This window comes from Macaca fascicularis, chromosome 8 (genome assembly GCF_037993035.2).
Source record: "Macaca fascicularis isolate 582-1 chromosome 8, T2T-MFA8v1.1".
NCBI classification, from domain to species: domain Eukaryota; kingdom Metazoa; phylum Chordata; class Mammalia; order Primates; family Cercopithecidae; genus Macaca; species Macaca fascicularis.
In genome coordinates, this window is record NC_088382.1 from 207,847 (window position 1) to 232,877 (window position 25,031).

The 25,031-nt window shown below is 43.8% G+C and overlaps 1 protein-coding gene and 1 long non-coding RNA gene across 27 annotated transcripts in view; one reads left to right on the forward strand and one right to left on the reverse strand.

Moving 5' to 3' along the window:
* The window catches only part of LOC135964575 (disco-interacting protein 2 homolog C-like), a 156,122-nt gene that overhangs the window by 89,398 nt on the left and 41,693 nt on the right, over window positions 1–25,031 (reverse strand). For 19 of the 26 annotated variants that reach the window (XR_010577063.2, XM_074000142.1, XM_074000143.1 and 16 more), the window contains exon 2: window positions 17,778–17,903. Coding sequence is in view for 22 of the 26 variants with exons in the window: in XM_074000142.1 (XP_073856243.1) it covers window positions 17,778–17,903 (126 nt within the window). In the remaining 4 variants the exon portion in view is untranslated. Of the gene's footprint in view, window positions 1–11,355; window positions 13,084–15,793; window positions 16,516–17,777; window positions 17,904–22,220; window positions 22,300–25,031 lie in introns of those variants that run through there. The other 7 variants (XR_012416973.1, XR_012416972.1, XR_010577062.2 and 4 more) reach the window with 4 other exon arrangements.
* LOC135964582 (uncharacterized) lies at window positions 5,270–6,365 on the forward strand. The gene is made up of 2 exons (XR_010577070.1): window positions 5,270–5,383; window positions 5,798–6,365. It is a non-coding gene; the product is annotated as an uncharacterized lncRNA (long non-coding RNA).

Consider the following 25,031-nt stretch of genomic DNA (forward strand, 5'->3'; position numbering starts at 1 on the left):
TTTTCTTTTTAAGTTATGGGTGCAAACTTATAACCAGGGACCTGACAAAAGAGAAGGATTTATTTGCAAAGTGAATGTCGGGGATGGTTGGCATTTGCCAACTCTGACTAGCAGGGACCCAGGCTGCTTCCGTTCTGCCGCCCGACTCCTGACCCTCCAGCTCCTGCCCCTGTTCCCACCAGCAGGAAGAGGAGCGGGAAGGTGCCTTTTCCCCTTTAAGGGGGTGAGGTGAGAGTTGCACCTGCCACTTAGCTAGTCCCTGGGGTGATTCTCCAGCATGCGTGGGAGTTGGGTTTGGAGGCCTGAGCCCCGTGAAGCTGGGGTTGCTGTTCCCTGAGCAGCAGGAAACTGGACTCTGGGAAGTGGGGTCAGAGGGTAGCATCCTCAGGAGGGGCCTCTCGTCCCATTTGACATCTTCAGTGCAAGAGGGGGTGTGGGCTTCATGGTCCATTGACAAATAGAACGTTACTTTTTTTTTTTTTTTTTTGAAGCACATAGAACCCTAATTCCTTTGGCTTTTACTAAAGTGGCATTTTGTAATTCCACATGATTTCATTGATATACTCGCAGGAGAGAATGCTTCCTGTAAACCAGAAGGATCTCTGCGACAGTCCTCGATCCATAGAGAGTTCATTTTCCCAAGGTTATAGACACAGCCTTAGGAGGGGTTGAGGACACACTGCGGCAGCCTCAGGAGGTCCTGGACATGTGTCCAAGGTGTTTGGGGCACAACTTGGTCTTACACATTTTAGGGAGACGTGAGACATCAATACATGTGAGACGTACGTTGGTTCAGTCTAGGAAGGATGGACGGCTCGAAGCGGGGAGGGATTTCCAGGTCACAGGTAGATCAGACAAATGCATTTCTGGTGCATCTTTCCAGAGGAAGCAGTCAGATCCGCATTTATCTCCGTGTGCAGATGGTGACTTTGAGTTCTGTCCTCTGTCCATGAGGAATTTCCTTGTGGATCGGTTGTGAGGGAGGTACGTGGCTTTTCCCCCCACCCCCAGTAGCTGTCTCTGTTAGGAAGAGCATGGGAGGCAGGTTTGGTCTAAGCTCTGCCTCACCTTGACGTCCCTTTACCTTAGTGATTTTGGGGTCCTGAGATGTATTATCAACTTCATGTTTCTGAACACACTGGCACTCTAAACAGTGTTGTAGGAGGCATCTAACTTACTTAGAAGAAGAAGAATATTTGGAAACACTTGAGCACCTTCGTCCTTCAGAGAACCAAGCCTTTGTTTAGTTTGCTTTGCCCTGAGGCTGTTACGCTGTCCCGGGCTGTGCGGCCTTAGAAAGCTGTGCCCCTGGCCGGGCGCGGTGGCTCAAGCCTGTAATCCCAGCACTTTGGGAGGCCGAGACGGGCGGATCAGGAGGTCAGGAGATCGAGACCATCCTGGCTAACACGGTGAAACCCCGTCTCTACTAAAAAACAAAAATACAAAAAACTAGCCGGGCGAGGTGGCGGGCGCCTGTAGTCCCAGCTACTTGGGAGGCTGAGGCAGGAGAATGGCGGGAACCCGGGAGGCGGAGCTTGCAGTGAGCTGAGATCCGGCCACTGCACTCCAGCCTGGGCGACAGAGCAAGACTCTGTCTCAAAAAAAAAAAAAAAAAAAAAAAAAAAAGAAAGCTGTGCCCCTGTGAGCTACTGCCTGTGGAATCTGGTGACTTTGAAGTTAATCCAGCAGCTACATATTTTGGAAAGCAGATTCCCTCTTAAAGTGTTGGTGATTATGATTCTAGCACTAGAATTTCAGTGTGTATTTTCCACCCATCTTACTTTGTCTCCTCATACACTGAGATGCTGCTGCATTTGCTCTTAGGCTTCACGGAGGGAGGGTCAGTTCTGACCCTTTCTTAGATATTGACCTTGAACGGACAGAATCGAGATTCAGGAAAACTCTCGAGCTGTGAGAGTGTGCTGATATCTATGTAAGTGGGGTTCATGTGTCAAACTCAGGTTTAAGAAAAACCAATTCTAGGCTGGGCATAGTGGCTCACACCTGTCATCCCAACACCTTGGGAGGCTGAGTTGGGCAGTTCACTTTTGAGCCCAGGAATTCAAGACCAGCCTGGGCAACATAGCAAGACCCTGACTCTACAAAAAATTAAATAGGACAGGTGATGTACACCTGTGGTCCCAGCTACTCGGGAAGCTAAGGCTGGAGGATGACCCAAGCCTGGCAGGTGGAGGCTGCAGTGAACCATGATAGCACCACTGTACTTATGGTGCACTGTGCCTGAGTGGCAGAAGAACCACCACCCCCCCACACACAAAATATCAATTCATGCAGTGGCCAGTTCTGCTGGGACCACCTGTTAAGACTACTCTGGGCCTCATGGTTTGAGAAGCGTCTGTCCGGGGTCGAGAGGGAGTAGCTTGAGGGCCTAGAAGCCAGTTCTTGTGGTTGAGCGTGATTGCGTGTGTGGAGTTGGGGGCAGGGCTCTCCATGGCATGAGTGGGTAAATGGATAGGCTTCCAGGACGAGCCCCTGTGACTTTGCCTGGTTTACATCCGTCCAATACAAATCCACAGGCTCTTACTCTAGAAGCTTCTGCAGGGGCTGATGGACTGGCCTGGGGACAGAGGGTGCCCTCAGAGCCTCATGGTGTTGTCTGGTTTAGGAAGAGCACTTAGTCACCTAGATCTAGGATTTATGACACTACAAGGGGACTCCTCACACTCGGAGCAGCATCCATCTGCATTCTAGACTTGGTTCTAGGCAAAGTATTTTGGAGCCTGTTGGTACCCTGTGTTCTGTTTATGTGTAAAACAAGTTAGAGTTATAACTAGTTAAAACCTATTTTTAACATTTTGTCACAGAATATGGCAGTTGTGGTGGAGCCTGGCCAGAGACCCCCACACTCAGACGCTGTTGCTTGCTGGAGTTGCAGGCGTTGCCTGCATCGGCTGCCCCTCCCGGCGTGTCTGTGTTCTTGACACGGGCGCCCATCGAGGCTCGGCCTGTGGGAGTCGTGCAGCCATTTGTCTCCGTGTTCCTCTGAGGTTCCGCAGACTTCACGGTCCCGTGGCAGAGCGTACGGTATCTGCTTGCATCCTGATTTCCCCAAACCCCAGGACAGACCAAGAGTTCCTTACACACAACTGCAGAGGGCCCCGTGGCGTGGATTTGCAGAGACACAGTGTTTCCCCAGCTTGGCCTTCGTCTCCAGAGTTGGCTTTAGGGTGATAGAAGCTTCCTTCAGACTGGGGGGCCTTGAAGCTTTGGTGCTAGGAATTCGGTGACCAGCACGGATGATACCCCGTTTCTCTGCATTTGTAGCAATAGTTGTTAACACGACCACGAGATGTACAGAGGAAGGAAAAAGGAGGTTTTATTTTCAGAGTAACACTCTGTGCTTTGGGAAATGTGGTCTTGGGGGAGCTGTAAGCACACGCCCCTCAGGAGGGGAGGAGGCCGCGGCATTACACGTTCCGGGGTTTGTTGGCTGTGTGTGTTCATCGGGCTCAAGGAATGTCTGAACGTTTACAGGGAAAGTGGGGTTTGTTCATCCGGTTCGTACAATGTCTGAACACTTACAGGGAAAGTCTAGCACACATGCAGTGAGTTAACCTGTAACATCCGTGTTCGCCTTGGGGCAAGTGTAACATTTGAAATGAGGTGGACTGGGCGTGTCATGTACAAAGGTGAGCTGTTGGGCGCAGACGTTTATGCGCAGCCTCAGTCACAGCCAGGACTGGCTCAGGGTCTGCAGCCTGTGGCAGGAAAGGACACTCATGAGGCCATTCTGTCCAGTCGGGGCTGCCGGCAGGGTCCCAGGGTGGGGCTGTCTGGTCGACCGGCATCTGGAGTCCACCCAGGTCCAGTGGGCAGCGTTCCTCTACACCAGGCTTCTGATTGTGGAGGAGACTTCATGCTGGTTAACACACTGTACAGGAGTAATGTTGTGGGGCTTTGGGGTCCACCTTCCCTATGATGCCGGTTACATTTCTCTCCGGACCTCACAGCCACAGAGACTGCACCTCGTCTGACAGCAGGGGGTGCCATGTTGACATAGTAGTTTATTGTATTAACCTTTATTACTATTTTAATAACCTTTTTTTTTCTTTTTAAAGAGATAGGGTATTGCTGTGTTACTCAAGCCAGTCTTGAACTCCTGGCCTCAAGCAATCTTCCCACCTCGGCCTCCCAAAGTGCTGGGCTTATAGACGTGAGCCAGTGCGCCCAGCCTACAGCCATGTTTTTAAAACTCAGCAGTTTAAAAATCCTATTCCTTTTACCCCCTCAAGCAGGCTGGTTGGCCTTGTGCAAACTGGGGTGTCACGATCTTAGCCCCCCTTTTATTTTTCCCTTTGGCCTCAAATTCTGATGAGAACAGCAGTTACAAAATGGGCTTTAGGTGATTCTTCCGTTACTAAAGCCAGAATCCTCAGCAGTTAGAGATGTTTGTCCCCAGGATTCCAGAAAGCTGTTTTGAGTCAAGCCCGTAGCAAATAAGTAAGGAACTAAACTCTTGGTCCTCTGCTTAGTACCAGGGGAATGGGTTAGTTGCTGATACCCTTTGATCTGTGCTCACGTGCTGCATCTCATCACGGGAAGCAGAGTCGCCCTGTGGAATAAAGCCCGGTTCAAGGTGGCGCGTCGAGACGCTTGGGGCTGTCAGTCCCTTGTACAGCGGCAGACTTGGAGACTCAGTATCGCGTGCAGAGCCCAGGCAACCGGAGTGCATCCACCTTAGAGACCACATGGACGGTCGGCAAGGTGGATGTCCGGGCATATGGCCTTGACAGGCCCACTGCGAGGTGAATTAGGAATTCGTTAGCAAAGAAATCAAACTCGCCTTTGGGTCCCAACTACTTGGAAGGTTGAGGCGGGAGGATTGCTTGAGCCAGAAGGTCAAGGCCGCGATGAGCCATGGTTGTAATACTGTACTCTGGACTGGGTGACACAGTGAGACTCCAAGTCAAAAAAAAAAACAAAAACAAAAAAAACAAACCTTACTCTTCATAGCAAGAGGGAGAATTTATCAAAGTAACTGAAACAAAATCTTAGATGATGTAATTTCAGTGGCTAAGTGAGCTGTCCAGCCCACGTGGCTGGCTCACAACGCAACAGAGCCAGGTGCTGCTGCAACTGCCCCCCAACCCCGATCGCTTGTGGACATTTTCTGTTTTCCCATATCTCCCTTTTGGATACGTAGCTCGCTACTTTATAGCTAAGCATCAGTAAAACAGGTTGTCTATTTTGAAAAGTAACTATTATGTCTTTTAAGGACAGAAAATGAAGCAGGTGACACAATAGCATGGCAACCTGGTGAATAGATTTAGAGGAATATTTAATACTTGGCACCACTCTGATCCCTTCTTCTCTCATGCTTAGTTACAGCTACCGCCTCCTAGGACAGAACACTTTCAGCTCTGTGAGTAGGAATTAAACATGTTCTAAATCAGAAGTTTTAGTTAAGCAGTATTTTATGTGAATGCCCAGATCCTAAGTGTTCACTGTACTGGTGTGTGGTGTTGAAGAAGGAACGAGGGCTTGGGGCCACGTCTATGGTGCAGCGTCCGGGTTCCCATATGTGAGATGAGGTCCATGAGACACGGCCTGGAAGGTTCAGACTGTGGGATTGAAGGGATCTACCCACTCCTGGAAAGCCTCAAGTCTAACTTGACTTGGGCTGGTTTTAGGGAGATGCTGGCAGCGCTGTCCTCACAGGTTACCGGGAGGGGCTCTGGCACCGTCCCCGTCAGGTGTCTCATGATCAGCCCAGCTTGCTCATCTCAGAAGCTGTTGGTCGTGTTCTCGTTCCTGTTGTTCGTTGCGTGTTATTTAGGTTCTGTTCATGTGGGGACCTAGGAAGTTCCACAGTGAGAGGAGAGCCGCTGAGCCGCCTTCCTGCCTGGATGCCAGCCCCACGGAGGACCGTAACTGCTTGAGGTTGGCTTCTGCCCCCGGCCTCACCTGTGGACGCATTGATGCAGTGGTACTTTCTAAGCTCCTGTTGCACACAGTGCTGCTGTATGGATCCATTAATTCAAGGCACTGCCTAATAAAATCCCAGAAGGCTGTGTGTGAAATGGAAAGCTTATTCTCAATTTTATCTGGAAATTCAAAGGACCTACAATAGCCAAAATAAATTTAAAAAAGGGAAACAATGTTGGAAGACTTCACTATCTGATTTCAAAACTTTACATAAAGTCATAGTTTTTAAGGCAGTGGTATTAGCACAAAAATAGACACATACATCAAAGGAACAGAATTAAATTGAGAAATAAAGCCTTGTATTTATGGTTAATTTATTTTTGACAAAGGTCTCAAGACAATTCAGTAAGAGAAAGGTAGTTTGTTTTTTCAACAAATGTTGCTGTGGCAACTGAGTACCCACACACCAAAAAGAAAAACCGTGGGGGAAAAAGTCCCCCAAACCAAACCAAAACAAACAAAAATCCCACTTAGATCCCTACTGCACACACAAAAATTAACTCCAAATGAGTCACAGACCTAAATGAAAGAACAGTAAGACCATGAGACTACTAAAACTTCCCAAAACACAATCCATAGAAATTAGTGAAATAGACTTCATTAAAATAGAAAACTAGTAAGTTTTAAAAGATGATTATCTCCCTATAGCTAATGTAACAAATTACTTTGATCTTAGTGGCTTATAACAAGACACGAATCTATTATCCTATTGATGGAGAAGTCAGAAGTGTAAAATCTAAGTGTCAGCAGAACTACATTCCTTCTGGAGGCTTCAAATGAGAATCCATTTCTTTACCTTTCCCAACTTCTAGAGGCCACATGTGTCCCTGACTCCTGGCCCCTCTTCATCTTTAAAGTGCATCACTCCAGTCTCCAGTTCTTTTCTCTTGTAAGGACCTTCTTGATTACAGTGGGTCTACCTACTTAAACCAGGATAAAAGTCCCATCTCAAGATCTTAAATTAATCGAATTAATCAGCTGCAAAATCCCTTTTAACCACTTCAGACAACAGGTTCATAAGTTCTGAGGAATAGGACCTGGTTATCTTGGGGGAAGGGCTTTGTTCTGTCTGCTACATAATAGATTGTTCTTTCACTGAGACACGTTACATCTGTAAAACTCTTATATTCAGATTACATAAGGCACCTGTAACCCATAAGATGACAACCAACCCATTTAAAACCTGAGCAAAAAATCTGAACATTTTGCCAACATATACAAATGGCTATGAATAGGAATTAGCACATTAAAGGCTAATAAGCACGTTAAAAATGCTTAGCATCATTCATTGTTGCAAAGTAAATACACAATGATATACCATTTCACATCATTTAGAATGGCAGAAATAAAAATAACAGTAACTATTGCTGGTGATGTGGAGAAACTGGAATGCACATATGCTGCTGGTGGAAGTGTGAAATGGTGCAGTTATTTTGTAAATAATTTGGCAGTTTTTAAAAAGCTAAACCTAAACTTACAATAAGAGTCAATCATGCTACTTGGCATCCACTTAAGATAAAGGAAATTATATGCATACACAAAGATATATACATAAATGTCGACGGCAGCTTAATACTGGAAACAACCAACTGGTAAATGAATAAACAGAATGTCATATCTATCAAATAGAATATAAATAAATAATAAGGAATAAACTACTGGTACATGGTACAGCAAGGACTTCAAAACAGGTAAAGGAGGCATAGAGAATTGTGTACATTGTATGATTTTATATCATAAAATTATAAGATCATAAAAAAACCAAAAACCATAAAATCATAGAGTAAAATATTCTATGATATTATTTTCTAGAAAATTTAGAGTGCACTGTTATGATTTCTAGGGTTCTTTTTCGTAGAGCTAACCTTTCATCTGATATCCTTTGCAATCAGCCAAGTACATTCTTTAGCACGTTTATAGTGTATTTCTGCTGATAACACATTCTCTCAGCTTTCATATTTGGGAATGTGTTGTTTCACCCCTGTTTATAAAGGAGATTTTCCCTGGATATGAGTTGACAGGCCTTTCTCCTGCTTTTAGTGCTTTAAAAAATGTCTTTCCATGGTCTTCTGGTCTCCACTGTATCTTCACAGAAGTCACGCGTTGTTCAAATGCTTCTCTGGTGTGTAACTTGTCTTTTTCTTCTGAGTCCTTTCAGGATCTCCTCTTAATCTTGGGATTTCAGTACTTTGGCTATCATGAACTTGGATGTGATTCTTGTCATACTTGTTCTGCTTGGAATTCACTGAACTTCTCGGGGCCGGACACAGGTGTTGGACATCAATCTGAGAAAACTCTGACTCCTTTTTTCAAAGGTCCCTGCTCTTCTCTCTCTTTTCCTTCTTGTATTACAAGTATATTGACATATCACAGGATCTTGAGGTTCTGTTGGCTTTTCTTTCATTTTGTTTCTCTGGGCTTCACTTTGGTTAATTCCTTTTCATCTGCCTTCGAGCCCACAGACTTCATCTTCCTTCTCCAACCTGTTAAGCCTATCAGCGCAATTTCATCTCAGTGTCATATTTTCCAGCTTTATAGTGATGTCTCATGTATACCCTATATATGCACAGCATCTCCTGTCATCGATATTGCCTACCAGACTGGTACATTTGTCACAACTGATACTTCTACAGCAAAACATCATTACCACTCCAACTCCATCATTCACATCAGGGTTCATTCTTGGTGTTGTACAATATATGGGTCTGGACAAATGTATAACATGTATCCACCATTACAGTATCATACAGAGATCACATGATACTAAAAATTCTCCTGCTCTGCCTATTCATCCCTGCCTCCCCCCGGCCCCTGGCAACCACTGATCTTCTTTACAGTCTCCATAGTCTTGCCTTTTCTACGATGTTGTAAAGCTGGAATCATACAACAACCTTTTCAGATTGCTTCTTTCACTTAGCAATATGCCCTTTTAAGTTTCCTCCGTGTCTTTTTATGGATAGCTCATTCATTTTCAGCCTCATATAATATCCCATTGTCTGGATGTACCACAGCTCACTTATACATTCACCTGCTGAGGGGCATTTTGGTTGCTTCCAAGTTTTGACAACTATGAATAAGGCTGCTCTAAATATCTACTTGCAGGCTTTTTGTGTAGACATAAGTTTTCAACTCCTTTGAGCAAATGCCAAGGAGTGTAATTGCTTTATCATATGGTAAGAGTATATTTAGTTTTGTAAGAAACCACCAATCTGTCTTCCTAAAGGCTGTTCTATTTTGCATTAAGACCCGCAATGAATGAGAGAGAATTCCCACAGCTCCACATCTTCACAGGCTTTGGTGTTGATAGTGTTCTGGATTCTGGTGTAGTGATATCTTACTGTTGCTTTCATCTGCATTTCTCTATGACACATGATGTGAAGCATGATTTCATACATCGATTTGCCATCTCTATATCTTCTTAGATGAGGCATCTGTTAGTCTTTGACCCATTAATGTGATGAATTACGTTAATTGGCTTTTCAATGTTAAACCAGCTTTGGATATGTGAAATTCCATGTGGTTTTAGTGCACAATTTTTGTTAGATTTAATTTGCTAATATTTTATTGAAGATTACTGCATCTATGTTCATGAGAGATGTTCTGTAGTTTTCTTGTAATATTTTGTTATTAAAATGGTATTTGGTATTAAAATGATGCTGGCTCTATAGAATGAGTTAAGAAGTATTCCTCAGCCTCTATGTTCTGAAAGAGATTGTAGATAATTGGTATAATTTCTTCTTAGATGTTTGGTAGAATTCACCAGTGAACCCACCTGGGCCTGGCACTTCCTGTTTTGAAAGGTTATTAACCACTGATTCAATTTAACAGATACAGGTGCATACAGATCGTTTCTTCTTGTTCAAATTTTGGCAGATTCTGTCTTTAAAGAAATTGGTTCATTTCATCCACGTTATCAAATTTGTGGCCATAGAGTTGTTCATAATATTTATTGTCCTTTTAATGTCCATGGGATCTGTAGTTATGTTCCTTATTTCATTTCTGATATTGGTAATTTATCTGCTGTATTTCTTTTTCTTGTTAGAGGCTTACAGATTTTCTCTCAAAGAACCAGCTTTTGGTTTCATTGATTTTTCTCTACTGATATTCTGTTTTCAATGTATTGATTTCTGCTCTTTCATTATTTGTCTCCTGCTTAGAATTTAATTTGATGATGTTTTTCTCGTTTTCGAAGGTGGAAGCTGATTGATTTTAGATCTTGTTTTTTTTAACGTATGCATTTAAATCTATAAATTTCCCTATAAACATTACTGTCATTGCAGCTCACAAATTTTAACAAGTTTTCATTTTCATTTACTTCAAAAATTCGAAGAAATCTTCAGATTTCTTCCTTGAACAATGTAGTATGTATAAGTGTATTGTTTAATATCCTAATATATTTTCCAGTCATCTATTATTGATTTCTACTTTACTGTGGTTGAGAACACACTTGTTTGATTCCTATTCTTTTAAATTTGTTAAGGTGTGTTTTATGGACCACAACATGGTATGTCTTGGTGAATGTTCTGTATTCTGTTGTTGTTGGAGGAAATAGTCTATAAACGTCAGTTATATACAGTTGACTGAGGATGCCGATTTCAATTTTGTCCTGATTTTCTGGCTACTGAATTGGTCCATTTCTGATAAAGGGGTGTTAACCTCTCCAACTATACTAGTGGGTTAATTACTTCTCCTTGAAGTGTATCAGTTTTTGCTTTGGCATTCTGATGCTTTGTTAGCAAAAATACATTTCAGGATTGTTACATCTTCTTGGAGAATTGACCCCTTTATTACGTAATAATCATCTCTGGTAACTTTCCTTGATGTAAAGCCAACTCTGTCTGAAATTAATATCACCACTTCCATTTTTCAAAATGAGTGTTGGCCGGGTACGGTGGCTCATGCCTGTAATCCCAGCACTTTAGGAGGCCAAGGCGGGATGATCACCTGAGGTCAGGAGTTCAAGACCGGCCTGGCCAACATGGGGAAATCCCATCTGTACAAAAATAGAAAAAAAAAAATTACCCGGGCATGACGACAAATGCCTGTAATCCCAGCTACTCGGGAGGCTGAGGGAGAATCACTTGAACCTGGGAGGCAGAGGTTGCAGTGAGATGAGATCAGGCCATTGCACACCAAAAAATTAGTGTTAACATTTATATCTTTTTCTATCCCTTTACTGTTGATCTATATGTAGGTCTTTATATCTAAAGTGGATTTCTTATAGACAATATATAGTTCGGTGCATTTGGACTGACATTGAAAGTAATGATATACAGTTGAATTAACATCTACCATATTTGTTACTATTTTCTATTTGTTGCCCTTGTTCTTTGTTTTTGTGTTTCACTCTTTTTATTTCCTTGTGGTCTTAATTGAGCATTTTCTATGATTTATTTTCTTTCCTTTCTTAGCATATCAGTTCTTTTTTTTTTTTTTTTCCTTTTTTTTTTTTAAAGTGGCTGCCTTGGAATTTGCAATATAAATTTACAAGTAACCCAAGTCTACTTTCAAACGACACTACACTGGTTTCTTGATAATGCAAGCACACTATAATAACAAAATAATCCTAATTCCTAATTGCTCTGTCCCATCCCTTGGGTATCACTGCTCTCGTTCATTTCACTTATATTTAAGTGTGTGTATAAGACATATTTACTGTCACTATTATGAATGAACTGTTATGTTAGATCTATTAAGAAAAATGAAAGATTTTCTTCTACCTTCACTATTTCTTCTTTAATGCTTTTTGTTTTTCTATTTATTTTTTTTTAAACAGACAAGGTCTTTCTCTGTTGCCCAGGCTGGAGTGGAGCAGCATCATTATAGCTCACCACAGCCTTGAACGGGATCCTGGGCTCAAGAAGTGACCCATCTCAGCCTCTCAAAGTAGCTGGCACTATAGGTGTTGGCCACCACGTTTGGCTTTTTTTTAATGAGACAGAGTCTCACTACGTTGCCCAGGCTGGTCTCAACTAAGCGGCCTCCAGCTGTACTCCCATCTTGGCCTCCCAGAGTGTTAGGATGACAGGTGTGAGCCCTGTAAACAGACTGTGCCCTTCCTTTCTTTGTGTACAGCTGAGTTACTGACCTCTACTATTTTCTCTAAAGAACTTTGACCATTTTTTGCAAGGCAGGTCTACTGGCAACAAATTTTGCAATTTTTGTCGGAGAAGGTCTTTACTTTTTCTTCACTTTTGAAAGATAATTTCACAGAGTATAGACTTCTAGGTTAATGGAATTTTTTTCCTCTCAATAGTTTAAATACTTCACTCCACTTCTTGCTTTCATGGTGTTTGAGGGGAAGTTGAATATAATTCTTATCTTTGATCTTCCATAGGGAAGGAGATTACTCCGGTTTGCTTTTTAATCTTTGATTCACCATAGTTGGAATATTTTATGCCCAAGTAGAGTTTATTTTTGTTTTGTTTTTGTCGTCGTCGTTTTTACATTTATCCTTCTTGGTGTTTCTTGAGCTTCCTGGATCTATGGTTTGGTGTCTGGCATTAATCTGAGGAAATTCAGCTATTACTGTTACAAATAGTTCTTCTGTTCCTCTTTCTTCCCCCTTGTATTACCGTTATGCATATTTTATGCCTCTGTGGAAGTCCCATAGTGCTTGGATACTCTGTTCTTTTTTGCTTTTCAGTTCTGGAGGTTGGAGTTGGGTATTTCCCTTTCCACCAGGTCAGAAGGCTCTGATAAAATCCCACCTGGTTAGTCTCTAGTTAACAAGCTTCTCTGGAAGGTAGACCTAGTGAAGAGTGCACCTACATATTGAAAAATGATTCCTATTCTCTTTCCCCTGTAGTAAGTATGAGGGGATTTTTCTCTGATGTTTACTTCAAGAACCTGGTTGAGCTTCTGATGATACAACTCACAAAAGCATGAGACCCATATGCACAGGCCTCCCGGAGGTTTTAACTCTCAGATGTGGCCACACCTCACTGCAGCAATTTGTCAATTCCAGTTCAGGTTTTCCAATCCCAGCGTGGGTTCCTTGGAGCATTGTGCTCCAGTGTATGGTAATTCTCCGCTTTACCTGTCCAGCCAATCTGGGGACAGTGGCTTGCCTGTGACCTCACGTCTCTTGCAGGTTTAAGAAGAGCAGCTGATTTTTCAGTTTGCTCAGCTTTTTACCTGTGAGGAGGGAGTGACAATTCTCAAGATTATCGTGTACGGAACCTGAAATTCCCCAACTCCATTATAGTAAAAAGTGTCTTCCCTTCCTCTGGCCCAAGAATTAAAATATTTTCGTTCTTTGACACATTGTAATTTGATTCCCTAAATATTTATAATTGTAGATTTAAAAACTCGGTCTTCTGCTGGATCTAGACAGGCACTTTCCAACAGAATTATGAGAGTCCTGTTATAGAACTTGAAACCTTCCTTGTAGCCTCATATAAATTATATAAACAGGTACAATTAATTTTACTAGTATATTTTTAACTCAAAATGCTCATACTATACTTTCAATAAGAAATACAAATAGGCCGGGTGAGATGGCTCACATCTGTAATCCCAGCACTTTGGAAGGCTGAGGCGGGTGGATCACGAGATCAGGAGATCGAGACCATCCTGGCTAACACGGTGAAACCCCGTCTCTACTAAAAATACAAAAAATTAGCCAGACGTGGCAGCGGGCAGCTACTTGGGAGGCTGAGGCAGGAGAATGGCATGAACCCGGGAGGCAGAGATTGCAGTGAGCCGAGATCGCGCCACTGCACTCTAGCCTGGGCAACAGAGCGAGACTCCATCTCAAAAAAAAAAAAAAAAATACAAATACAATATTTTCTATTTTTTATATTAACTGGCATGTCTTTCACGCAGCAAATCCACTTCAGACCGGGCGCACTTCATGTGCTCAGCCGCCGCATGTGGTGAGTGACAGAGACCATCCTGCATGTGTGTGCACTTTTTACTGCCTTTTCCTTGACCACGATTCTACCTCCTGTTTCTCTGTGTATGCAGTGATTATTTGCTGAGTATTACACATTGTAGGTAACATGTTGAGCACACTCAGGATCCCTAACCTTCCTCTGAAGCTTTCCAGCTCTTGTTTTAGTAGGTAGCACAGGCACTGCTGGGTCATTGTGACGTGGGCAGGCTTGGATTGATTCGCTGCTGGTGTGGATCTGTGGAGAGCTCCAATCCTGCACCCACTCCGATCTCCCCCTCCTGGCTGTGGTAGGGTGGCCATGCTCCGCTCACACCTGAGCTCCTTCCGAGCTCTGCATTCTGGACTTGATAGGATGGCCCTGCTCCACCCACACCTGAGCTCTCGGCGCCACAGTCTGCAGGTGTTCTCCAGAGGGCAAGTGTACTGTGGGTGCGTCTCATTCATTCTCCTGCCCTCGCCCTCAGGTTCTGGCTGCCACAGCTCTTGTCACAGACTAAAAACAGCCACCTCATTCGGTTTGTGCAGTTTTACAGTTGTTTACGGCAGATGTGTGATTTGGGTCCCTGTTCTCTGATCATGGCTAGAAATTTTGGCAAATGATTCTTATATCTTTACATTTGAAAACTAAAGGCAAGTTTCACCCAAAGAATATTAGTGTTGCAACAATCCTAATGAGTGTTTCTCCAGAAACTATAATCCAGGTCAGCAGTCCGTCATTTCATAGAAGATAAACTTCAAGAACATGCTCTGAAGGGCAATGAAACTCAGTAAGATCTTACCACTGTTACCAACAACTAAGAAAAGTAGGTAGGAAATGCAGCTAAGATTTTGATCGAGTAAGTACGGTAATAAACATGCAAACTATCGCTAAGCACAAAATAAGGAGGGAGTAAAAAATTTTTATGATATTGACATTTATGATTTTACAAAACTGCCCCATGTGATATCAAGAGGACTCCTGATGGAAATTTACAAAGGATGCTTTATGGTTTATATAAAAATGTTAGTCAAATCCAAATATTTCACAAAAATAACATTTCAAATAATATTCTTTTATATTTTGTAGACATCTGTACAGTGAGGTTATTCATCACGCATGACCCAGTAACATTTCTTAGCGGTTGGATTCAATACGAGAAATAAGCAAATAACCGCACTGCTTCTTCCATTTCAAAGTCATTTCTCTTATAAAAAGTGAAGAAAAATGCCCGTTGCCTTACATACTGGTTAGTGCCAAAAATTTGGTTTAAAATATTTCAAGTGGGTTATCCTTTTACGTCCATGTTGTTAGTTACACAAAGAACACACACAAATGCAATTTTTTTACCATAAGTTTTTGCAAATTATAACCATAAACTAAAGAAACAGGATTAAGCATATTATTTTTTGAGATAGGGTCTAGCTCTGTTGCCCAGGCTGGAGTGCAGTGGCATGATCATGGCTCACCGCAGCCTCAACCTCCCCCGGCCCAGGTGATTCTCCCACCCCAGCCTCCTGAGCAGCTGGGACCACAGGCACATACCACCATGCCCGGCTGATTTCTGTATTTTTTGTAGGGATGAGCTTTGGAATGTTGCCCAGGCTAGTCTCAAACGCCAGGACTCAAGCAATCTGCCTGCCTTGGCTTCCCAAAGTGCTGAGGTTACAGGCATGAGCCACCACGCCTGGCCTAATCCTTTCTAAAGAGTCTCTATTTATTTTTCTTTTCTTTTCTTTTTTTGAGACGGAGTCTCTCTCTCTTGCTCGGGTTGGAGTGCAGTGGCCGGATCTCAGCTCACTGCAAGCTCCGCCTCCCGGGTTTACGCCATTCTCCTGCCTCAGCCTCCTGTGTAGCTAAAACTACAGGCGCCCGCCACCTTGTCCAGCTAGTTTTTTGTATTTTTTAGTAGAGACGGGGTTTTACCGTGTTAGCCAGGATGGTCTCCATCTCCTGACCTCGTGATCCACCCGTCTCGGCCTCCCGAAGTGCTAGGATTACAGGCTTGAGCCACCGCGCCCGGCCTTATTGTTATATTTTTCTAATTGAGATGGGAGTCTTGCTCTGTTGCCCCGGCTGGAGTGCAGTGGTGGCATCTCAGCTGACAGCAACCTCTGCCTCCCGGGCTCAAGTGATTCTCCCACCTCAGCCTCCCAAGTAGCTGGGACTACAGGTGTACACCACCAGGCTCAGCTAATTTTTTGTACTTTTGGTGCAGACAAGATGTACAAAAGGCATTTCTGTACATTTTGCCATGTTTTCCAGGCTGGCCTTGAACCCTTGGGCTCAAGCCATACACCTGCACTGGACTCCCAAAGTGCTGGAGTTATAGGCATGAGCTACTGTGCCCAGCCCTTAATCACGTGCTGTGACTTAATATTAAAATAAAGAAAGGGAGGAGTCCAAGGGAGCACGTAGGCAGAAAGGGCTCCTTTGCCAACAACCTTGCTAGCACAGCATTCACTCCCTTGCCTGCTGGCATTGCGCTCTTTAGATGAAGAACACTTTATGTGTAAATGAAAAACAAGAACAACATAGGAACACCCTGTCTCTACAAAAACTTAAAACTTAGCTGGGTGTGGTGGTGAGCACCTGTGGTCCCAGCTGCTTGAGGCTGAAGTGGGAGGACCGCTTGAGCCCAGGTGGTCACAGCTGCATTGAGCCAAGAGCTGCCATCATGATGCTGAATTCCAACCTTGGTGAGAGAGCAAGACATTGTCTCAAAACAAAAAGCAACGAAAACCCAAAATGATGTACTGTAAGTTCTGTCCTATAAATTCCACTACCTTCATTTGTAAAGGTACATAAAGGTGAAACTCAGGAGCTGCTTGCTGTAATGTGGACATATGCTTGATCTCAGCTCTGATCTGAAGCACATCCTTCTGTCTCACTGCTTCCCAAGTCTAAGCTAAACTTCAGAAGTAAAAATACTCCCCAAAATGTTGTACATTTTCAACTATTCATATTGTACCTTAAGTTTCTCTTGTATTGGAGGAAAAACACGGTGTCATTTAAAGTGATATGTAGCTTCAAAGTGGGATGTAAGGTGATTCAAGTCCTTTGAGAAGACAAGCTTGTAACAATGACATGAATAATGTTGGAATAAAAATCACAGAAACTAAACATCAAATAACGTAGGTTCAATCTGTGTCTTTAACAAGTATCCGGATAACTAAACTTTCTGCTTTCCTTGGGTGTGAAGATCATGAAATGTAGTTTATAATTATTTGGGTAGAGAAAATAGAGAATTTGGGTAGTTATGTAAAATTCAAGATTAAAGAAAAGCAGTATTATGTAGCAGAAATACAAATTGGCTATTACCTTTAGTAATTTAGATCAGGGGTTGGCAGGTCTGTGCATCAAATCTGGTTCACTGTGCTTGTAAATATAGTTTTATTGGTACTCAGCCATAGGCACTTGCTATCACCCATGGCTGAGGCCAGAGTTAAGTGGTTGTAAGAGACCTTATGGCCTGCAGGAACTAAAATACCAGCTGGCACCTTGCAGGCAAAGTTTATGACCTGATTCGGGTAGCTGCTTAAACTGTCCAATTCGCTTGTTCTAAAACAATCCAACAATACAGCACACTTATCTGAAGATTTGAGAACACGCATGCACCAGCCTAATCAGAAGAAAAGTCCAATTCCACCCAGAGGGCTACAACAAACTCTTCCCTTTTCCATACAAGGAATTAAATGAATAAAACTGTGTGAGATTTTACTGGTATGTATCATACGCACGAGTCTTGATGAAAAGTTAAAAACGTGTATTTATACAGATACATAATGTTACTTTTCCTTCCACGTTTAACTCATACACTGTTTTTGGAATTCTGGTTCACAAAATCTGCATTTCTGCACCAAGATTTTGAAGGCAAAAACCCGAATGCTGAGCCAGTGGTCAATTCTGAGGCGCCCAGCATGTTCAGGAGGCAGTGTCAAGGAGCGTGTCCCTTACCTGGAGGGGTGTAGGCATCCATGGAGGTCTGCACGACCAGGGACCTGCGTTTGGAAGGCATAGGCACCGCCATCTTCCACTCTTTGTGTTTGGCCAGAGCTGCCTGGACAGCTTCCGTGTGGACGTCTGAAACGGAGAGAGCTCAATCACTCAGGGCTCAGCTGAGGTCCCAGTGGCCAAGCTGTACCCTCCTCTCTGTCCCCGCAGCACGGTTCATCCACCTTCTCAAACTCACCAACAGATGGGTAGGTGAGGAAAGAAAATCAGTGTTTACAATTCCAGTAAAGACATTAAAATTTATTCACAGACTTTTAATTATTCATTTTATTACTGCAGAATCCATGTCCACAAGCAAACACTGGCTGTAAACTGCGCTGAGATTTTTCTTTTTAGGGTGAATGGACCTTGATCTTTGGAGATTCTTTGTAGGTCACACGTGTGAGCCTCCAAATCCTTTCACTGTACCACTGAGAGGCGTGCACACGCCTCGCACCCCAACTCACACAGCCACAGTCGCAGCTCAGCTCAATACCAGCCATGGGCCAGGACTGTGTTGGCTATGGATAAGGTATGGCTGTGTCCCCACCCAAATTTCAACTTGAATTGTACCTCCCAGAATTCCCATGTGTTGTGGGAGCGACCTAGGGAGAGGTAATTGAATCACTGGGGCCCATCTTTCCTGTGCTATTCTTGTGATAGTGAATAAGTCTCATGAGATCTCATGGTTTATCAGGGGTTTCCGCTTTTGCTTCTACCTCGTTTTCTCTTGCTGCTGACATGTAAGAAGTGCCTTTCGCTTCCCACCATGATTCTGAGGCCTCCCCACTATGCGGAACTGCAAGGCCAACTAAATCTTTTTCTTCCCAGTCCCGGGCATGTCTTTATCAGCAGCGTGAAAAGAGACTAAAACAACCATTAACACATTTTGTGGCTATTAACCCATTACATTAATTCCACACATTCACTGAATGCCTTCTCTGTAAGTCCCTACGGGCTGGGGACGCAGTGGTGATAAGGCAGACAGTCTCATGGCATCTCACGCAGGCCACTTCTTAAGGGACGAGACAAGTGATACATGGGCTAGAGAATTAGAGCAGAGACAGATGCAGCGGCAACTCCAAACTGTGAAGCCAGGGAAGAACCCTCTTAACACAGAATCAGAACAACGGGAATGAAACATACCGGCTGTCAAGATGAGAATCTTTGAGACACAGGCAAAAACCCGCTCAAAGGCCCTAAATTGTCAGTGAGAACGGTGTTAGCAGAATAAAAACACCACCAAAAATGGCCAGCGTGAGTGAAGACGGGTTGGGGCAGTTTTCTCTGAAGCTGCGAGAATAATCCCATGAAAGGGAATCGGACGTGGCTTTCTGGCTTAAACCCCCCAAGCTGCCACCTGAGACAGGACCCAGACCCTCAGCATCACGCCCACAAGCAGCTCATCACACTGCTTGGTCTTGGTCAGCCTTTGTGCACACTTCTCTCCCTAACTAAAGAGCCTGGTCATCTGGCCACTATTTCTAATTCCCAGGTCAAAAACCACTATGTGACTGACTTGGCTCATGGCCAAAAACTGAAGGCATCAATGAAGTGACAGTCCACTCACTTCCACAAATCGCTTTTTGTTTTGCATATTCTCCCTTTTAAACTTTTTGGATGTAATTTCAAACACACAGAAAATCTGCAAGAAACAGCGTAGCGAATTCCCACATAACTTACCAGGCTCAACTTAGGCCCAAATGCTCCTATCTTACATCACTGCTTTCCCCCCTCCCCCATGAATTTTCTAAGTCAAATGAAAATAAATTTCAGATACTATGTCCTTCCATACCTAAATGTTTCAACGTATTTCCTCAACACAAGGATATGCTCTCACATTCATTTTCCTCAAGATCGGGAAATTTAACTGTCATATACAAAGTTCACTTTCAAATGGTGTCAACTGTCTCCATAATTTTTTTACTTTGTCCTCCTATTTGAAGATCCAATCCAGGATCATGAATTGATTTGTCATGTGATTTTTACCCGTCCAGAATCCAAGTTTCTCAGCTTTTGTGTTTCTTGAAATTGGAAATGTTAAAGGATACAGGTCAGTTATTTTACAGCTTGTCCTTTATTTTGGTAACTTCCGGACTAGACTCAAGAGTATGCATTTTATAGCAGGGACACCGCAGACGTCTGTCCTGTGTGGCAATGTTAACATCGGCAACTCAGTGAAGGTGGTGCTTACGTGCCTCCAAAGCAAAGATGCTACTTCTCGCGTTGAAATTAAGATTTGGGAGGAGACACCCTGACACTATGTGCATATTCTGTTTTCCATCAATTCTTCACTACTAGTTTTAGCATCCACTGATTTCCTGTCATTCCTTCTAAATCATTAGATCCTCCATATTCACTGAAAAATAATTATTCTATCTTTCAGCATTCATTTACCTATGTCCATATGTACTCATGGAGTCTGGCTTGGTGGGTGATGATTCATAGTTACAATGGTTTGTTCTGTTGCTCAACTGGTCCCAGATTTGACACCGGATTCCCCAGCCCTTAGACCAGGGCTCCTTCTAGTGAAGAACCGTGTTTGGAAGTTAAGAGTGGGCACCGGGTGCTGCTGGGCATTGCCAGCAAGTAGAACACACAACACGCATGTACACGCATATGCACCCACACCCATCCACAGGCACTTCTATCCCTGTCTACATCTGTCGGGAGCCACCAGCTTATACTGATACCTCCTGCTGCAACCGAATCCCACGTGATCCATTCCAGGCTTTGGCCTTTTCTTATTTCTACCTCTTACCAAGAAAGAAACCTGGGTCCTGTAACACTCAATATATTCACTGATTTATTAAACTTATTTGCTTAAGCCTGGAGATACAGAAATGCTTTCAGAATTGCTATCTAATACCACTGTGAAAAATCTATCGAGTTCAGTGCTCATTTGTAATTATTTTTTCATTGTTTTGGAAGGGAGAGAGTACAAAGTATACACAGTGAAATGTTCAGATCTTGAGTACACTTGGCGCATTACGATAAATGGAAATTTATTACCCGAATCAAATCTTTCGCGTCAAAGTTCCCACAAGTCCCCTCCCAGCCCTCAAGAGACAGTCACTGTTCATTCTCGAGGAGTGTTCTTGGTGCTCTTCCGTCGCCCGAGACTCGCATAGATTCTCCATCGTCACATGGACTCCACGGCGTGGTGTTCACTCTCTGCTCAATTCAAGGCTCCTGGAACTCATCCCCGTTGTCTGTTTTGGTTTCAGTATTTTGTACGTTTTTCCTGATGGGAACTAGGACAATGTATGAATATATCAGAATTTGCTCATGTTTCTCCAGATGAGAGAGATTTATGTTGTTTCCAGTTCTTGGCTCTGACAATTTACTCTGGAGATAATGTGCATTCTTTTACAAGGACACACATTTTCAGCTCTCCTTGGTGAACGTCTACAGCGTACCTGCTGGGCCATATGGTAAGTGTACATATTTTAAAGAAACTGCCACAGTTTGCTGAAGTGGCTGTGCCATTTTAAGTCTCCATCAGTCTGAGATCCAGTCTGTCTTATCTTCACCAGCAGCTGCTACTGTCCTCCCTTCTCCAGTCTTGTGAAGGGGAACCTTGTGGGTTTAAGTTGTACTTACCCAATGACTCCCTGGTGAGCACCTTTCACGGGCCACTGGGCATCTGTATACATCTGTTGCGAAGTGTCCATCTTGCATGCTTGCAAAATTCACACCATTTCTGGTTGTTTGTACATTTCCTAAAATATTCTAAATAAGGCCCTATGTCTTCTGTACATCGAGCATCTCCCTGCTTCCAAGTCTTTATGCCTTTTAGTTCTCCTGACTCACTTCACGGACGAGGGCCCCAGTGCGCACCATGCGAACCTGAACCACTGAGAATGGCCATGCTCCCGACACCCCTGACTATGGGCTGAGCTCCCCCGGCTGCCACCACCGAGGAGGGGGGTCAGCTCTGGTTTTTCAGGAGTGGCCTTTATCAAATGGAGAAAGTTCCCTTCTGTTCCTGATGTGGTAGGAAATTCGTATAAGGACTATTAAATTTCAACAGATGTTTTTCAGTGTCTACCGAGAGGATAAAATAAATGGGTTTTCTGCTTTATTTTTTGTTAATATGGTGAACTACATTGATTTTTGAATGATAAGCCAAAATGTACAATGCAAAACTACAGATCACGAGAACAAACTCTAAGTGTTCATGGTATTCTTATATCCCTTTTACATATTTCTGGGTTTGATTTAGTAAGAATTTGTTCAAAGCTTTGGCATCTGTATGTCAACAAGAGTGAAAGACGTGAGATTTTGCCTCGCATGCAAACTAACAAAGGGAGCCAGCACCAGCCCAATGCACTGACGGAGCCGGGACATTTCCGGGCCAGAAACAAAGGGCTTGTCACACACAGTGGGGCAGCAGGACCCACTCACCCCTGTCGATATTCAGGATCACACTGTGGGGCAGCGGGACCCACTCGCCCCCGTCAATACTCAGCAACGTCCTGTATCCCTGTACAAAGACAAGATGTTATTTAGGCAAAACAAAATTAATGATCATGTAAAGAACCGCTTACATTTTTCTCTTCTGAGAAAATTTGTCTTTAGCAACCATGGCTCTCAAGGCACTCACTTGCACATTATACATAATACTGCTTGTGGCCAAAGTCATGGTACCTTCCTATTCTTAAATAATTTACCAAGAGTTCTGAAAGGCGAGTATTTTAAAGAGAAAAGTGGTATGTGGGTTACCCAGGCTAAGGAGTGAGTTAGCCGGACAATTCTTGTGAAATATGTGCTTTTTCTAATTAGAAAATCTGAGAACAAGGTAACAGTGTGAGTCTGTTATCTCCACGAAGGAGTGAAATGGGTGCTGGGAAATTGAAGGAGCTTCAGAACGGGAATCTCACAACCTCAAATGGGGAGACCGGCAATTGGGAAAGCAGTCGCTCTGATTCATGGAGTTTTCGGAGATTCACGTCCACTCCGTGCTGCATTTGAGCGACTTTTCTTCTTGTGATGTGGACACGACAGAAGAGAGGTCCCACGTGGACATTCGGCATTTGTGAGGGTCTGGCACCATGACTCACTTCCATAGATTTAACATGTTTATGTATAAATTACAATGGCTCAACTGTATAAAAACTGATAGCAGTTATAGATCAATTCCCTCATTTCTCACTTGGGCCACACTTCCTGTTTCTGCAAGAACATATCGCTTGGCTAGAAGACACGAGGTTGACATTGAAAGGAAAAAGGACCTTGTATAAAAATGATGCAGAGAATTCTTCTCAAAGGCCACTGGGACACACACTTTGTTGGTGACCAGCTGTCTACCGGCACGGCAGCGAGACAGACAGAGCTCCATGCGTGAGCAGTCACAGCTCCCGTGACCCACACCAAGACCCCCAGGGTGACGACAGGCCAACCAGCAGCCTTGGAACGTACACTTCCTTCCTGAAATAGCTTCCCGAGAGACAACAAACAGTGATAATTGCAGGCATTTCTATGACTGGGAAGCAAGAAACCCTCCCAATCCTGTTCCTTCCACACCACATCCAGAACAGGCGTACACCCGGTGTAGAAAGCTCCCAAGGCCTGAACAGATCATTCGAATCTAATTCAGACTGACCTAATCTCTGCAGTGCAGTCCTACAAACAGACTTTCCAAAAGTTACCAAACCACTACCTCAAACCTCATGCTTTCTCTGCTTCGAAAGAGGACATGCGGCTCGGTTTATACAGCCACCAGCACACACACAGGGTATTATCTTATTGCCCGCCCTTCAGTGCCAAGAAGAATCCTGCGGTCTCTCACAGTAAAAACAAAACCACAGCCACCACAACCCAGCTTTTCAAGTTGCAGGGAGTTTTACAGCCTCTTTCTATGTCGTCTTCCTTTTTGCCCCAAACTGGATATTCTTTTTACTTTCTCCTTATTTCCTGAATATAATTTGATGAATATAATCAAAGTGCTTGTGTTAGAAGCAACTTTACTTAAAAAGAATTGAAAGAACTACATCAAAATATTAAGAGTAGCCATTTCAGGATGACAAGAGAACAATATATTGTTTTTGTTCATTATTTTCAACATTTGCAAAGTTTTTTGCCTTGAGTGTAGTCACTTTTGCAATCAGAGGTTACAGTGCTTGATGGAATGAGGCCATGAAGCACACACACCACCGAGTTTCTAACACAGAGCAATCTGTGAGGAAGGATGGAGACACAGGAAAGGTTCATTTTAAAGCAATGCAGGTGTTTTCTTTATAAAGGCAAAAGTCATTTTTTAAAGTGTTTGCATCATACACAAGTCTGCTAAATTTGGTCAAAAAACAGAGAAAACAGTAACAGAAGAACAGTTTAGCCCACAAGGAGACCAGCACACCCAGCTTGAGGCCACTCCAGATGAGGAGTGGAGAGTGGTTTCCTCACAGCTGACCCACAGGATCGGGTAACACAAGCAGAAGGGAAACATGGGGACCACAGAGACATCAGACTGTGGACTTCATAGCAAGAGACAGCAACACAAACTAGCGGAGTCATTAAAAACTATGGTAAAAAGAGGTCCACATTCTATTTTAACCTGAAATCAGTGGCACGGGGACCACCACACCACCCTGCAGTTGCCTCCTCCCTCCCCCACACACAGCAGCCTCCTGGGACAACATCCTACTTCCAACTTGCAGTTGCCTCCCATCCCACCCCCCCACAGTGGCCCCCTACAACATCATCCTACTTCCACCCTGCAGCTGCCTCCCATCCCCAACACACAGCATCCTCCTGGGACAACCTCCTACTTGCTGCCCACAGCCTGGAGCCCCCAAAGCATGGAGGGGCTTAGCGAGCCACACAGCATTCCCCCTTCACACCTGGGAAGTCAGCCCCTCACTGAAGTGGGTCCTGCGCCCACCAGCTGTGCACGATCAGAAGTGTGAGGTTACGGACCTGGTAACCAACTGTGCAGAGAGGCGTGAGGTCATGGACCTAGTCGCCCGTTGTGCACGATCAGAGGTGTGCAAGGTTCCAGACCTGGTCACCCACTATGCACAATCAGAGGTGTGAGGTGATGGACCCGGTCACTCGCTGGGTATGAATAGAGGTGTGGGTGGTTAGTGACCTGGTCACCAGCTCTACACAATCAGAGCCATGCGAAGTTGCAGACCTGGTCACCAGCTGCACCCAATCAGAAGCTTTTGAGGTTAGGGACCTGGTCACCTGCTGTGCACAGAAGTGTGAGGTTATGGA